The sequence below is a fragment of the Capra hircus genome, chromosome 2 (genome assembly GCF_001704415.2).
Source record: "Capra hircus breed San Clemente chromosome 2, ASM170441v1, whole genome shotgun sequence".
Lineage (NCBI taxonomy): Eukaryota > Metazoa > Chordata > Mammalia > Artiodactyla > Bovidae > Capra > Capra hircus.
This window is the reverse complement of record NC_030809.1, coordinates 6,461,262-6,477,416: the sequence shown is the minus strand read 5'-3', so window position 1 is coordinate 6,477,416 and position 16,155 is coordinate 6,461,262. Positions and strand designations below refer to the sequence as shown.

General features: G+C 44.9%; 1 protein-coding gene across 5 annotated transcripts; it reads left to right on the top strand.

Annotated features, from left to right (window-relative positions):
* Window positions 3,689-12,780, top strand: ZNF436 (zinc finger protein 436). 5 transcript variants are annotated; one of them, XM_005676867.3, is made up of 4 exons: window positions 3,689-4,154; window positions 5,462-5,554; window positions 6,314-6,440; window positions 9,058-12,780. In XM_005676867.3, the coding sequence occupies exons 2-4, from the start codon at window positions 5,522-5,524 to the stop codon at window positions 10,308-10,310; spliced, it is 1,413 nt and encodes a 470-aa protein (XP_005676924.1). In that variant the 5' UTR covers window positions 3,689-4,154; window positions 5,462-5,521; the 3' UTR covers window positions 10,311-12,780. The 5 variants fall into 5 exon arrangements, with proteins under 5 accessions (XP_005676924.1, XP_005676927.1, XP_017911047.1 ...); XM_005676870.3 differs by lacking the exon at window positions 5,462-5,554; XM_018055558.1 differs by lacking the exon at window positions 3,689-4,154 and having other exon boundaries at window positions 5,144-5,554.

Here is a 16,155-nt window from a genome sequence, read left to right as displayed (position 1 = left end):
TTTACACTGCATTCTACCATGACAAAGATAATTTCTTTGTATGACACTGTCAATATAATCTATTAATTATTGAGCATTTACTAGCTGAGTATCTTGGGCACATTATGTAAATGCCATGCCTTCATCCTTCATTTGTAAAATGATGGAAATAGTAACAGTAAGCTCATAGGGTTGTTGTGAGCATTCATTAGAATTACACCTGACACAAAGCACCCAGTTAGTGAATATTAGCTATTGGTATGAATACGGGGCGGGGGGTGGGAGTGCGGTACTTTATATTGTCTCAACTAACCCTCAGACCCCACTAAACTAGGTTACTATTATTATACTTTTTTTTTTTTAAACTTGTGGGTTGAGAACTGGTGGATTTTAAATGAAGTTGTGTGCAAAAACAAAAAATTGTGGGGAAATGCACATAACAAAAAATTAGCCATCTTAATCATTTTTAAGTGTACATACAGTCCAGTAATGTCAAGAATATTCACACTATTGTGCAGCCAATCTCCAAAACTTTTCATTTCGCAAAACTAAACTTCTATACCTATTAAACAACTCCCCATTTCCTCCTTCCCTAGTCCCTAGCAAGCCCTATTCTACTTTATGTCTCTATGTATTGTATTATTGTACTGGTTTTACAGACCAAGAAAACCAAGGTTCAGAGAGTAATCTGCTTCTAGGAGACAGAATCTGGACTTGCACTCGGGGCCCCATGCATACTCTGAGTCATTCTGAAGTACGGTTTCACCTCAGACAGTATCTGTGATGCGTTTACTTCCCCCATAACCATCGTGGCCACTGTGTGCCAGGGCCCTCCTCTGGGCCCCTGCGTTTTGCAGCCGTTCTCACGTGTAATCCTCACGGAAGCCTTGCAGTCACTGAGGGGTAGTGTCCTATCTCCCAGCGCGAAGCTGCTATAAGACAGATACACTGTATATGTGGAATCAGCCCTGATGCCTATCAATAGAGTAAACAATACTAAATAAGCCTGTGGCACATTTTTAATGCAATTGTTTACATTTTTTCAAAGTGTTGACAGTCTCAGGAGAAAACCAGCTGAAATGCATGAGGTCAGAAAGAGCTTCCCAGTCCCCATCACCCTCCTCGCCTCCTGCAGAGTCAATCTGCTGTGCTCACCCCAGTCCACCCCCCATCCCATCTGCACCTCCTCACCAGCATTGCTGAGCCACAGTCAGAGCCAGAGGCAGGCAGGCGGGCAGGCAAAGGGACATAAGAGACCGTGCCTGCTCTGCTTCCTCCCCCTGCCACTCCACCCCCACGTTCTTCCCTCCAACCATACCCAATCCTGACCATTCTGAAACACGCTCTGTCTTTTCACGCCTCCGTGACTGCGCACATGCTGTTCTGGAAGACTGGAATGCTTTCTCTCCCCTCGTTCTCCACCTCCAAGACTCCTACGGTTTCTGGTTTCTGCGAGCCAGCTCCTTTGCCTCCTCTGTGAAGACTCCTCCCCCACCCACCTCCCCAAGCTCTGAGTCCGCCTCTCTTTGGAGCAGACTAGTTAGCTCATCCGGGTGCTCTCGCATCTGGACTGAAGTGACCGTCTGTAACTCAGTGTGTCCCCCACGCTCCCAGCTCCTTGTGCTAAGATGAGGCTTCATCTCTGCTCTGAGCAGGGATAAAGAGTATTTCGGATCACTGATTCTTATTTTTTTAATGTTCCTGGTATATTTCAAAATGAGATAACAAGATCACAAATATTGAGGCATCTTTTTCAATGTCTAGCAGATGAATACTTCCAAATATAAAAAATTATAATTGTGCTGCTCACAAGATAATTATGATTTATTAAAATATATTAATAAATATGATTTATTAAACATAAGAAATAGACTATTTTATATTATATATTCATATAAATCATACATTATATTTATATATTATACATACAAGACTTATTAAGATATAACAATTTATGGTGCTCAGTAGGCACAGTGGTCTGTTAATAAGAAACAAGCTTCAGGATATGTAAGGAGGCTTTTTGATCAGATTGATCAGTGGATGTGACATAATGTAAAACCCCATTTGGAGACATTGTCAAAAGCCTAAATTGGAGACCCTGATGAAACTGCTCACCTGGCCCCCTTCTCCAGTGGCAGGCTGTGCTGCTGCCTCTGCACACAGTAGGCGCTGATTGTATGCTGAAAAATGGGAACGAACACAGCTTTCCAAGTTAGTTACCGAAAACCCACCCACAGTAGTATTCATGAAAACAATGAAGTCCTGAACAATGGGGCAGGAAGCCATCTCCTTCTCCAGTGACCCCAACCCTCAGAGTCCAGCTGAAGGCTGCAACCGGAAACCCCTCACCCAGAGTCTTTCCTTCCCGCCTTTCCCACTGCCCACCCCCCAGGGGGACCAAACGCACTCACTCTCAGCCCCCCTTCTTCTCAACCCTCTGGAGGGTCCCAGGTGAAAAAAGAAAAGCACTTACTCATAGGAGGAGGCAAGCAGCCAAGCTGGGCTTGGAGAGTCGTCCTGCCCCCAGGCAGGCCTAAGGAATAAAAGAAACGAGGACAAAGAAGGACTTAAAGCTCTGGAACAAGGGGAAAGAAAAGGCCTAAGAAAGTTTACAAAGCAATCTGTCAGAGAAGGGATGAAAAGGGAGCCCCAACTGAGCCGAGGGGCTCGGGCACTCACCTCACCTTCAGCCCAGTTAGAAACCTGCAAACTCTGAGCTGACCTCTCTCTTCCTTGTCCCAGAGCTTTCCCTGGGAGCATGATGCCTCACCTTGCCGGGTTTTTGGTAGCCCCAAATACTTCTGCTCTACTTGGCTCAATATGCCAGTTCTCTTGAACTCAACAAACTGACTCAACTGCCAGCTCCCTCTGGATTTTCACTGAAACACTCTGGATAATAAGGTCACCAGCAGATCTCCAAAGCTATCTAGCCACTCTGACTTCCCAGATGTTCTGAGCCAGTGAAAATATCCACAGGCTTTCTGAAAGTCTCTCCTGCCACCAAAGGCAGGATTAATAGTAATATCAATGATCATCTGAGTGCTCTCTCTCTATGGAGTGCTTTAAATCATCTTACTGCTCACCACCACCTTAGGTACAGATTACCCAATTTCACCAGAAAGGGAAGTGGGCCTGGAGTGATTAAATGACTTTCCAAAGGATACGCAGCCTGGATTCCAACCTAGGTCTGTCTGACCTTGATGCCCACACACTTCCCACTCAGGACACCACCTCTTGGGAATCCTCTACGATTCTATTTTTTTGTGTGTGTGGTTCCCATATTAATTTTAGATGGGGGAGGGATGGTACAATTCTGTGGTATCTAAAAAATTTCTTACCTCACAGTTGGCAGTGTAGAGTGGGGAGTGGGAGAGTCTGCCTCCTGGCTGGGTAGGGTCCTGAGTTCTTTTTAAACACTTGATTAATTAGCCATAAATAACTGGGCACTGGGAACAGGACACTCACTAATAAAAGCGTAGCCTAGAGTCACGTTTGATGAAAAAAATTCAAGTCACTTGGTGGGTGGACATATCTGCAAAACAAAAGCAAAGCCCCTTTCCCAGCCCAGGCAGAGAAGTCTCCTGTACAGTTAGAGACAACAGGCTTCTGGGCACGTGGCCAAGGTTCTGAGGATATTTATAACTTGAAGAGGGTGGGAGTCCCTAATAAGCTGCTATATTCTTTTTCCATCACTTCCCTCTCCAAGGCTACAGCGAGCTCGGAGCTCTCCTTCGCCCAGAATGCCTGCTCTCCCTAGTGCTCCGCTTCCATTGTCTCATTTTCTCATCCTGGCTGGGGAAAGGGAAGGCTACAAGTCCTTCCGTTCGGAAGAGCTCCAGTTGAATGCAGCTTAGCTGCTGGTGGTATTTCTTGGCTAGCTGCTGTGGTCTCGGAGATCTGCCTAGGAGCCTGTGGTTTCCCTGAGCTGCCTCAGTCTGATGTTTCGGGAATTCTGTGTCTTTGGGAACCGCCTACCATCTCTGGCTTTGCCTGCATGTCTACGGATCGAGATCTACCTGCAGATCTAAGATATCCAGGATCTGCCGGTGATTCCTATAATCTTTCCAAACGTGTGCAGTCTCAAGAGAACTCTTGTCTGCGGATTTGAAATCTGTTTTGAGGCCTCTTGGATCTTTTGAAGCCGGAGACCTAACACATCTTTCGCGGGCCAGGAGGTGAGTCTGTTGGTTCCCAATTCGGGTTTTCGGCTTCCTGACTTCAGTCGGTCAGGGGCTGCTAACATCCTGAGAGCCCGTTGGGCTTAGGCCGTTAGAGGCCCACGATTCCATCGACGCGGGAGGCCTTCAGGAACTCTTTTATCAGGCAAGCCCTCGGGGATAATAAGGACAGACTTTCCGAACCCCGGGGCGCGGCTCGCTCCACCTTACGCACCCTATGCCCCACCCTCTCTTCTGACCCCGCTTCGGCTTTTGCCTCCCCTCCGCTAGGCGCAACTCAGCCGGCCCCTCAAGGTGAGCCCGTTTTAGAAGGACGCGGTCGGACACCCCTACAGGGTTAACAGCGATGGAGCCGAGACCCAGCCGGGCCCTGCCGCGGACCTCACTCTCCCGCGGACGGGCTGCGCGGTGCCTCCTGGGAGTTGTAGTCTGCACAGCAGTGTGAGAATGCCGCGGTGGCTGCTGGGAGATGTAGTGCGTGGGTGGAGCTCAAAGTTCCAGCGCGGCCGCTGAGTCTCTCCCCTGGGGAGTGGGCGGCTGCTGCTTTCCTCTCAGGCTGGGGTCGTCAGATGAGAGCTAATCCCAGAGGAACCCAACACAGGCCACCACCTGTATAAGGCTCGATGTCGCAGTTAAGCTTAACTTAAGCTCGACTCAAGATAAACTTCTAGGGGTCTGAGGAGAAGCAGGGCAACCTCTCTGGCTTAATCCGACCGCGCTCTCCAAGAGAAGAAAGTGAAAGACACTCCGCCCTGGCTAGGAGGACGCGCTTTTTTTCTTCACCCTTTTGTTCTTTCCCTCCGTGGCTTTTGGCCTCTTGACTGGCCTTTGTACGACAGAGTGGAACTCCAACTCCCGACAGGCCACTGGGACGGGCGCAGGCGCGCTAAAGGGGCTCTGCCGGGCTAGGAGAGGCGGGCCTAATACTCGGCATCTAATTGGCAGAGCGCTTTGGGAGCTTCGCTCGCTGATTGGCCGAGGCAGCTGCCGGAAAGGGCCCAGCCTCGACATGGAGGAGCAGAGGCGTTCTGTGGGCTGGGCTGAGCCTCCTCCCTGAGAGAGCGTCGGCTTGACCCCCGGGTCCGGGAGGGACCGAGCCAGGGGGTTGTCTTATTAAATTCTGGCAGCTTCCACCCCTTGGTGGCGGAGACACAGAGGGCGGGTCGAGTTTGAGGGTCAGGGAGGAGAGTGACCCGGCCCGGGTTCAGGGCCCTCCCCACCCGCCTGGGCGGCCAGAACTCCAGCCCTGGGGAGTGGGCAGGGCCTGTTTCTGTGCCTCACGCCCTGCTTTTCGCCTCCTTTAGCGCTGTCTGCTAGCTGCTTTTCCTGCTCTCTCTCCTGGGAGGCGAATCCTTGAGCCCGAGATGGCAGCCACCCTGCTCATGGCTGGGTCCCAGGTAAGCCGGGGGTGGCTTCTTGGACCCTGCCTATGCTTAACCACCTCGTCCCCGCGTTTCTTTGCTCTGCAAATCCCTGTGGGAAATTCCCTGGGATTAGTAATTCGCTTGCTTTGCCATTCTGCCTCCAGAGATCCAGTATCAGGGCAGTATAGCCACAAACAAGCATTTATTGAACACCTGCTGTTTGCCTTTCAATACTAGGGAGACAAAGATGGATGGAATGTGCCCTCCCTGTTTGGTCACAGTCTGTAGGAAGACAGATGCATCCGGTTAGCCATGAGACTAGCGTGATAAAAGCACTATTTTCTGTAGGAGCAAGGTGCTGTGGGAACCAATAAGTGGGAGTATTCTCTCTGAGGTGAGGGAGGGAGGAGTGGAGCAGAGCAGCGGAATGGGCGGCGGGGGGTGGGGAAGGCGGGCACTGACGAACAGCTGGTGCTTGAACAGGGTTTTAAGGAATAGTAGGATTTCACTAGTCCGAGGAAGATACTCCAAGAAAAGAGGAACGTTGTAGGTAAAGGTATGGAATGATGTAGATGCTCCATGTGTCCGGCCATGGGACCAAAGCAATCTGCCCATAAATTGCTCTCTCCTGAACCACATCTCTTTGTTGCTTATTTCTCCTTTGGACTCTACATATCAGACCTAACGCCTTTTGCCTTCTCAACAATTCCAGCCATGTCTCTCATTTCAAGAAGAAAAATTGGTACTAACTTCCTAGATACCAAGTATTGAGGAAGCAATGTGTGATTTCAGGCACCTGTGACATTTGAAGATATGGCCATGTACCTCACCCGCGAAGAATGGAGACCTCTGGACCCTACACAAAGGGACATTTACAGGGACGTTATGCAGGAGAATTATGGAAATGTTGTCTCATTAGGTAAGAATTCTCTGTCTTTCTCCACCCCACGTTTTTTGAGACTATCAAAAATGCCTTAGCTCTTTCAACACAAACTAGTTACTTGATTTTTAAAGCACCTAATTGGATTTTGGCTTGGGCTGAGCCCTCAGGCAGATCTTTGAGTGAGGGAATATCAAGGTCATACCGTCTAGGATAAAACATTGTTTCTGCACATTTTAGAAACACTCAAGATTTCTTGCGCCCTGAATCATTTGCCATTCTCCAGCCTGTTTGTACAGATCACTGACCAAACAGGTCTGACATAATGGTACTTGCCAGGTTATAAATGCCCCTGTAAATGGTGCTTTTACTAGAAGATGAAGGGGTGCTGACCGAGGTTGACAGGAGGGCAAAAGCCACCTTTTTGTGTTTGTTTTGGCTTCAGAGCCCGAGCTTTGCCTCAGGTCCTTTATTTATCCAGAGTAGGTAGTTGTCTAGAGATGTTTCAGAGTTGATCATAGATTTTGAGTGTTTCAGATGCTCTTCCAGGAGAATCCTGAACTAAATGAGATCACAAATTCTATTAAAGAGGGAAGCTAATTTTCTTTAATGGCCTGCAAACCTGTCGTTTCTCTGAGATACCCTTTTGTCTGGGTGCATCTAGAATAAACTGTTCTTGAGCCGAACAGTCTTTTGACTCACTTTGTCTCCTGTTAGGACTTGACAGAAGTTAGCAACCGTGTATGGTTCACTAGGTTATCTGCCATTCATTAGGATTATTTCTTTTTCTGAAAGCTTTATCCCCATAGCTTTTAACAAACAAATGGCAACTCTGAAGGGTTTCCTATTTAACCTGGACTCACTCTGATGTCTCAGCTTTCATGGATCCTTCCTTTAGAAATGCAGCTAGAAATGACGCTATCTACCCAGATCTGTTGTAGTCAGGAACCCAAATATTCCACTTAATCCAACAAAAACAAGAAATGAGAATCTTAAAGACATGTGAATGTATATGTCAGTTGTCCACCCCAAGGAATGCTTGTTGGAAAGATGGAAACATGGAAGCACCAAAAAAAAAAAAAGCAAGTTTCTTGCCCAAATAAGTTTGGGAATAGGTTAAATAATGTTTACAAGACTTCTTTACCTTCAGACTCCTCAGAACCTATAATCTGGTATCAGGGCGTTTTGAATTTCTGAGAAGAGGATGTTGTATGTACCATTTACCAAACTAATTTATCCATGGACCTTTTTCCCCCAGAATACCTAGTAACCTCTTTCTAAAAAGTGTACCAAGAGACACAACTTGGAAACATAGTGACTAGTAGAAAGTTTCTTATACATAGTGACTTTGTGTATTCTGATTTTCTTTTAAAGTCTTTACCTAGTCAATGCCAAGAGTATTCTGAGCCAGGCATCTTTTTTGCCTTCTCCAACTGTCTCACTTCTGTTTACATTAAAAGGCCAGTGAGGGGGACTTCCCTGGCAGTCCAGTGCTTAAGACTGTGTTCTTCCAATGCAGAGGGTGTGGGTTCAATTCCTGATTGGGGAACTAAGATCCCAAAAGCTGCATGGTGAGGCAGGAGAAAAAAAAGTACCCAAAAAAGCCACTGAAAAGTAGCAAGTAACATTTGGCAGTCATTTTTCTTGTCAAGTGAGACTTGATATAGATTGATAAAAATCTGTTTTTCTCCATGCTAACCCAGTAAGTCCATTTTTTCCCCTAGTAGGTGCTTAGTATATACTAAATAATGCTAATAATGAAGACAAGTTAAGAACATATAATATATACACACATGCATTCACATGCAAAATATCTAGGCTCTTGGCTCTTAGAAGTTCTAATTTAGAGTCTTTTATATTTTCTTTTATATATATATATATTTATTTGTTTATTTGGCTGTGCTGGGTCTTAGTTGTGGCACACGGTTTTAGTGACAGCATGTGGGATCTAGTTCCCTAACCAGGGATCGAACCCTGGCCCCCTGCATTAGGAGCTTGAAGTCTTAGCCACTGGACCACCAGGGAAGTCCCTAGAATCTTTTATATTTTCTATTTCTGGTTTTCTTCTTTTGAAATACCAGGAACGTATATAATTTGAATAAAGAACCATTAACTGTAGTGATACAAAGCATTAACTTTTATCAGACACCTGGATTTGTATCTTAGCTTCACCATTTACTACCTTGTAACCGTTTGTGAACCACTTCTGTGGACCTTGGATTTCTCATTCATAAAGTAGAAATCATCATGATGCCCGGAGGAGGCAATGGCACCCCATTCCAGTACTCTTGCCTGGAAAATCCCATGGACGGAGGAGCCTGGTGGGCTGCAGTGTATGGGGTCGCTAAGAGTCAGACATGACTGAGCAACTTCACTTTCACTTTTCACTTTCACGCATTGGAGAAGGAAATGACAACCCATTCCAGTGTTCTTGCCTGGAGAATCCCAGGGATGGGGGAGCCTGGTGGGCTGCCATCTCTGGGGTCGCACAGAGTTGGACACAACTGAAGTGACTTAGCAGCAGCAGCAGCATTATGATGTCTGGTGCTCAAGCTGGTTGAGGTAATTCACATAAAGAACTTAGCACAATGCCCAGCACACAGTAGATCATTTTTTGTGTGTGTTTACCAATAATATTCTTTACCCTTTATTACAGATTTTGAAATCAGGAGTGAAAACGAGGTGAATCCAAAGCAAGAGATTAGTGAAGATGTAGAATTTGAGGCGGCATCTGAAAGACCTGTTGGTAATACTGAGGAAAATCCTGAAAGTGAAGAGGCCTTTGACAACAGGGATAGATCAGAAAGACAATGGGGAGATTTAACGGCAGAAGAGTGGGTAAGCTATCCTCTCCAACAAGTTACAGATCTGCTTGTCCACAAAGAAGTCCACACAAGCATCCGATATCATATATGTTCTCATTGTGGAAAGGCCTTTAGTCAGATCTCAGACCTTAATCGGCATCAGAAAACCCACACGGGTGACAGACCCTATAAGTGTTATGAATGTGGGAAGGGCTTCAGTAGAAGTTCCCACCTTATTCAACATCAAAGAACACACACTGGGGAGAGGCCCTATGACTGTAATGAATGTGGGAAAAGTTTTGGAAGAAGCTCTCACCTCATTCAGCATCAGACAATACACACTGGAGAAAAGCCTCACAAATGTAATGAGTGTGGGAAGAGTTTCTGCCGGCTGTCTCACCTCATCCAGCACCAAAGGACCCACAGTGGGGAAAAACCCTACGAGTGTGAGGAGTGTGGGAAAAGCTTCAGCCGGAGCTCTCACCTAGCTCAGCACCAGAGGACCCACACAGGTGAGAAGCCTTATGAATGTAATGAATGCGGGCGAGGCTTCAGTGAGAGATCTGATCTCATCAAACACTATCGTGTCCACACGGGGGAGAGACCCTACAAGTGTGATGAGTGTGGGAAGAATTTCAGTCAGAACTCTGACCTCGTGCGCCATCGCAGAGCTCACACAGGGGAAAAACCATACCACTGTAATGAATGTGGGGAGAATTTCAGCCGCATCTCACACTTGGTTCAGCACCAGAGAACCCACACTGGGGAAAAGCCATATGAATGTAATGCCTGTGGGAAAAGCTTCAGCCGGAGCTCTCACCTCATCACACACCAGAAAATTCACACTGGAGAGAAGCCCTACGAGTGCAACGAGTGTTGGCGAAGCTTTGGTGAAAGGTCGGACCTGATTAAACACCAGAGAACCCACACAGGAGAGAAACCCTATGAGTGTGTGCAGTGTGGAAAAGGATTCACCCAGAGCTCCAACCTCATCACACATCAAAGAGTTCATACGGGAGAAAAGCCTTATGAATGTACAGAATGTGAGAAAAGTTTCAGCCGGAGCTCAGCTCTTATTAAACATAAGAGAGTGCACACTGACTAAGTCCTGTAATTATGACTGGGAAATGATTCATTTGAAGGTACAATCGCATTTGATATCAAAGAGCTCTCTCAAGACTGAAGCTTCTCTTACTATACTGACTTTCTTTGCTGTGGGTTGCCATTTAAAACATCACAGAAGACAAGCCACTTGAAATTCTGACCCATGGCTTTGGGAATATTATTCCCTCTTCCAAAATAGTGATTTGTATTCACCCAATACTAACGAATTATTTCATCAAAATCACAAATAACTGGAAATCTGAAGACCAGGTGATAAATGCTGGTAAATGCTCAGGCCTGGAAATGGAGTAAATCTTTCAAAGTAATTTCTCCCATCCTTGACCCAAAGAGCTATACTAGGAGAAATGTTGAACTGTGATAGGGTGGTCACAGCTGCTTTGGAACAAAACAACCAGAGACTACCTGAATTGCCACACCTATTCACTCACCATCATAGTAGCTGGGCACACACATCTTCCCTTCAAAGGGCTTTCTCCTTGAGTTGCTCATGCATTTGTATCTTTCTATCTTCCTGAGAGCAGGATTCTGCACGGTGAAGGCAATGATCATTACTTTTCTCCTCATTGTTTCTAATTAACTTTTTTTAAAGCTTTCCTCTTTGTGAAAGCTAACTGAAGATTCAGATTGAAAGGAAAAATGAGACACAGATTTGGGGACCAAGGACTCATCAACAGTGGTGATTTTAGCAAGAGATGCCCACTGTTGTTATTGCCATTGATCAGAATTTATGAATTTTCTTTGGGGATCACTGTAGGCAATATTGTAGGGAAAATCTTCAAGGAAAGGTAGGACCATAAGTGATGGTGGAGTGTAAGGAGCAAGTGGAATTGACTGGGGAAGGAAGCATAGAGTTCCTTCCCAAGGAATCAGGTTATTTCTGTGTTCTTTCCCCTCTACCCTTTAAGATCAATTCTCCCTATACTGCTAACTCTAGGATTTGATAAGGGCCACATCCCAGTGTTTATCTTAGCTTGCATAAGGGCATGTGTATGTACAGTGAAACGTGTATTCTTTTGTTTTTTCCAATAGCAGAAACTTAATTCACACTGAATTAGCATGCTCTTGGGTGATATTGATCATGTGACAGAAAAACTGACATAACTCCAATGTGAGAAATGTCCTTTTGTTCATTCTTTATGAAAAAAATTTAAACACTAGTGCTCTTGTGTGCACTCTCCTGAAAGATCTCTATAGAACCAAGCACTTGTTTATATGTATTAGTCTGTTGGAGATAATTACCAAATAGGTTGATTGTCCTAGTCTCAGACTGAATGATCTCTTTGCCCTAGTCACAAGGAATTAATAAACCTAGATAGGAATGTATTTCCATTCTCTCAGCTTACAAATTTAAGTGGTTTATGTCAGTGTTGACCCAATTTAAGCCAGTAATGTCAGTTCTCCTTACCTCAGCTCAAATAGGAATTAAGAAATATCCTGAATGTTGATGCTTATCCAAGTATTTGGGGGTGGGAGTGGGAGGGAATCGATGTCCAGGAATGGGGGCTAGAGTAAGGAATATTTTGTTTTGAGTCTGCCCCAAATACTGTGCTTTATTGTGAGTGTTGTAACATTTGAAAAACTTTTGCCATAACTCTTTGGGACTTGGTGTTAAAAGAGCCAGTGGTCTTTCCTGGGTCGTGTACTATAGTGATTTCCTGTGACCCACTGCCCTGCGGGTCTGCATCCTTTGCAATAACACAACCTCAGACGTAACAATGAAATAATCCACAAAGTAGATGTCTTTCTGTTGGCACTCCTATTTAAATACAGAATTGGGCAGGGAGCATGTTCTTTGTTCTATACAAAATCTAGCTGTGGATATTCATGTTTTAATTGTTGAATGACTTACATGTTCTTGATGACTAAACTCAAACGTGTCTTTTCCCCATATCAGTGTTGCTGATGGTTTTAATGAATATCAAACTTCTGTTGTTTCTGTGAGCCGCTAGGGGCATTAGCTTCAGAGTGGCCAGAGAAGACATCATCTCCATGACCTAACTGTATTTTACCCGCTTTTCCTTCCCTATTCTCCTGCCTTACCCCTAGCCTGTTCCTTCTGCTGCTTTTGGTTTCTAAGTGCCCCAGCCTTCTCTCCAGACATGTACACTCCAGTTGGGAAGTTAAAAGGGCAGAGGGCCAGACCAGCTCTATCTCCTCTCTTGCTGCCAGTTGTTGCCCATTTGCTGCGTTGAACTCTGTGTGAAGTTATGCATCAGTCTCTCTTTGCTAAAGCTTTCTGCATGCCTTCTGCTCCCAAGTCTCTGGCTGCTTCTGCACATACCCTGAACACATCGTGCCTGTTTTCTATGATTGTGGAGAGTGAGTGAACAAGTTAAGTATGTAGCACAGTTTTCCTTCTGGTATTGGTCACAGTTATACTAGTGTCTATCTACATCTGTATTATTCTAACAATATTCTGTAATTAAAAGTAAAATTTTTAAAATCAAAAAGCGAAGAATTATTTTAGTAATTCAGCACCAATTCACAAAATAGCTTTTCATCGGATTCATTAAAATTGGGCACAATTGGTTTTTTATATTGATGCCTTTGTACAGATGTTCTTGTGGGACTCTGGGAAGTGTCTTCACATATTGGTCAGCCTTTTGGATATTGCCATATTTGGGGGAGATGCAAAAACCTTGGCATTTCCTATGAAGATTAGGCTGATGGCAAACAACCTGGAAATATTTGGTATGGGTAACTCATTAACTTTGGGGAAGGAAAACAAAAGCAAAAAAAAACAAAAAGGAAAAAATGAGGGGAGGCCATATTGCTTTAAGGAGATATTTTTGGGTATCTGTTAGTACTAAAACAGTTTCTACTAAATTAGTATTAGGATCCCAGAACAGAGAGATGTCTTAAAAATGGTCAGAGGCTCTCAATTCATGACAAAATTTCACAGTCTGCCTAAGGCAGTGATTATTTTCTAGTAGGTTGTGGCCACAATCTTCAAATTTCTTACAAGTAATTTTATCTTGGGGAGCCTTTTTTCTTTTTTTAATGGAAGACCAATTTAGACAGAGGTAGGGAGAGAAGTGCTTTAAACTGGGGGAAAATACAAATGTGAAAGAAAAATTTTAATTTACCCTATAACCAAGACTTGAAAGAGATTTTATAAATTATCAGACTTTTTTTGGGGGGGGAGGTGGTGGTAAGGGGCTGTGCCACATGGCTTGTGGGATCTTACTTCCCCAACCAGGGATGAAACCTGTGCCCTTGGCAGTGAAAGCTCAGAATCTAACCACTGGATCTCCAGGCAGTTGGCATAAACATTTCTTAAAACTTTTTTTCTCCTTCCTACATGTTCAGCATTTTTTATTTCCGGAAAGGAAAGTTCAAGGAAAATGGTGGAGAAATTGACCTGGCACTTCTCCTTCAGGGTATTTAATATGTTATATTTCACCATTATTCTAATAAGGGCAGATTTCCTTCTCTGAATTTTCTCTAGGTGGCTAGCCCTTGGTTAGGGCTGTGCTTCCAGGCCATTAGGACTCCACTGAGTCCATTGAAATGATAATTTGTTCAATGGTTCCATAGTGTTTCAAAGGTTAGTGTTCCTGCTGAAAAAGGAGTTCCTGTGCCTCAGGAGAAACTTACTCTTTGAAGCATTGGTTAGATACCCATCTCTGTACAGTAGAGGAGCAGCCGACTGGGACCTCCTTATCTCTAGGAGACTTTAAGATAAAAAGGTTGTTAGTGAAAAACAACAGAGGAGTAAAATCGCTTGAAGAAAATGACCCTGTAATGACCTAAAATGGTTTCAAGGTGAATCTCATTGTATTTATCTGTTTTCCTAAATAGTTCATATGCAAAGTCTGTATCATTTTTACCTTCTTCAAAGCTGCTTTTGTTTTTCCCTTTGGGAGAGACTGAGGCTGGTGATATCAGGATCTCACTTTGAATTTCATAGCATCCCCTGTGGCTGCCTTGTAGGCATCACTTGGAAATTAGCCAGGTAGACCTGAAACTGAATCTACCACTTTGTTCTATTACCACCATCACCTTTCACTTGCTTCTTCTGTACTTCCAGACTCAGTCATGGTCTAGTCATCCATGCTAGAAACTTATATTTCATATTTGAAAACTACTCCTTAAGCTACTATTCCAAAAGCAATCATAAAAATCAGTTGCATAATTAGTCTTCCAGTCATTATCTTAGTCATAGTCATAAGTTGCTCAGTCGTGTCCAACTCTTTGCGACCCTATGGACTGTAAACTACCAGGCTCCTCCGTCCATGGGATTTTCCAGGCAAGAATACTGGAGTGGGTTGCCCTTTCCTTCTTCAGGAGATCTTCCCAACCCAGGGATTGAACCCAGGTCTCCCACATTGTAGGCAGACGCTTTACCGTCTGAGCCACCAGGGAAGTCCTGTCATTACCTTGCCACCTCCTAAATATTTCTCAAATCTATCTACCTGCTTTCTCTGTTGCCCTCACTTATCATGTAACCTTGGGCAAGTTACTTAGCTTTTCTGTTCCTTGGATTTCCCATCTGTAAAGTGGTGGGTAATTATACCTACCTCACAGAATGGGTCCGGAAGATCCGCTGGAGAAGGAAATGGCAATCCACTCCAGTACTATTGCCTGGAAAATCCCATGAACAGAGGAGCCTGATAGGTTACAGTCCATGGGGTCGCAAAGAGTCGGACACGACTGAGAGACTTCAGTCACAGAATTGCAAAGATTAAATGAAATAATAGAGCTCAAAATATTAGTTGCAATTATTTAGACCATCCCCAAGCCACATCCTGCTTACTGAAACAACCTCTTAATGAGTCTCCTCTATTTTCAACCTCCTTCCAACTATTCTCCCTAGCTGCAGCTAGAATGATCTTTCTGAAGGGCAAACCCATTCTTGCCATTCTGCGCAAAACTTTCTCATGCTTTCCATTGCCAGTGGCACCATGTGTAATGTTTGAGGAAGTGAACAAGACCTGGCCTCTGCTGCCTTCCCGAGCTGTGGTTCTCTGCCCTTTCCCTGCACTTGCAGCACTCTCCAAGCTGCCTCTCCTCTCCACTCTTCTGGTCAGCTTCTCCTCCTCCTGCAGGTCTCCATGCCTGGCTTGTTCCAGGGAACCTTTCCTGATCCCACAAGACTGGAGCAGGTGTTCCTGTTCAGTGTTCCCTGGGTTTATCCCAGTCAAAGCACTTTATTCCTGTTTTGTAAATGCCTGTTTACTTCTTTGTCTCCTCCACTAGATTCTGATATCCTCCAAGAAATCATTGTGTGTTGCTCACCATTGTATCTTCAGTCCCTAGCAAATGTTTGACTGAGAATAGGGAGGCAACAAACATGTGTTGGATAAATGAAAGGAGTTGATGTATCAATTTCATTCCCTTCAGTGGGACTGGTGACTTCATTTCTGATTTTTCACTACACAGTTCAGTTCAGTTCAGTTGCTCAGTCGTGTCCAACTCTTTGCAACCCCATGAATCGCAGCACGCCAGGCCTCCCTGTCCATCACCATCTCCCAGAGTTCACTCAGACTCACATCCATCGAGTCCGTGATGCCATCCAGCCATCTCATCCTCCGTTGTCCCCTTCTCCTCCTGCCCCCAATCCCTCCCAGCATCAGAGTCTTTTCCAATGAGTCAACTCTTCGCATGAAGTGGCCAAAGTACTGGAGTTTCAGCTTCAGCATCATTCCTTCCAAAGAAATCCCAGGGTTGATCTTCAAAATGGGCTGGTTGGATCTCCTTGCAGTCCAAGGGACTCTCAAGAGTCTTCTCCAACACCACAGTTCAAAAGCATCAATTCTTCGGCACTCAGCCTTCTTCATAGTCCAACTCTCACATCCATACATGACCACAGGAAAAACCATAGC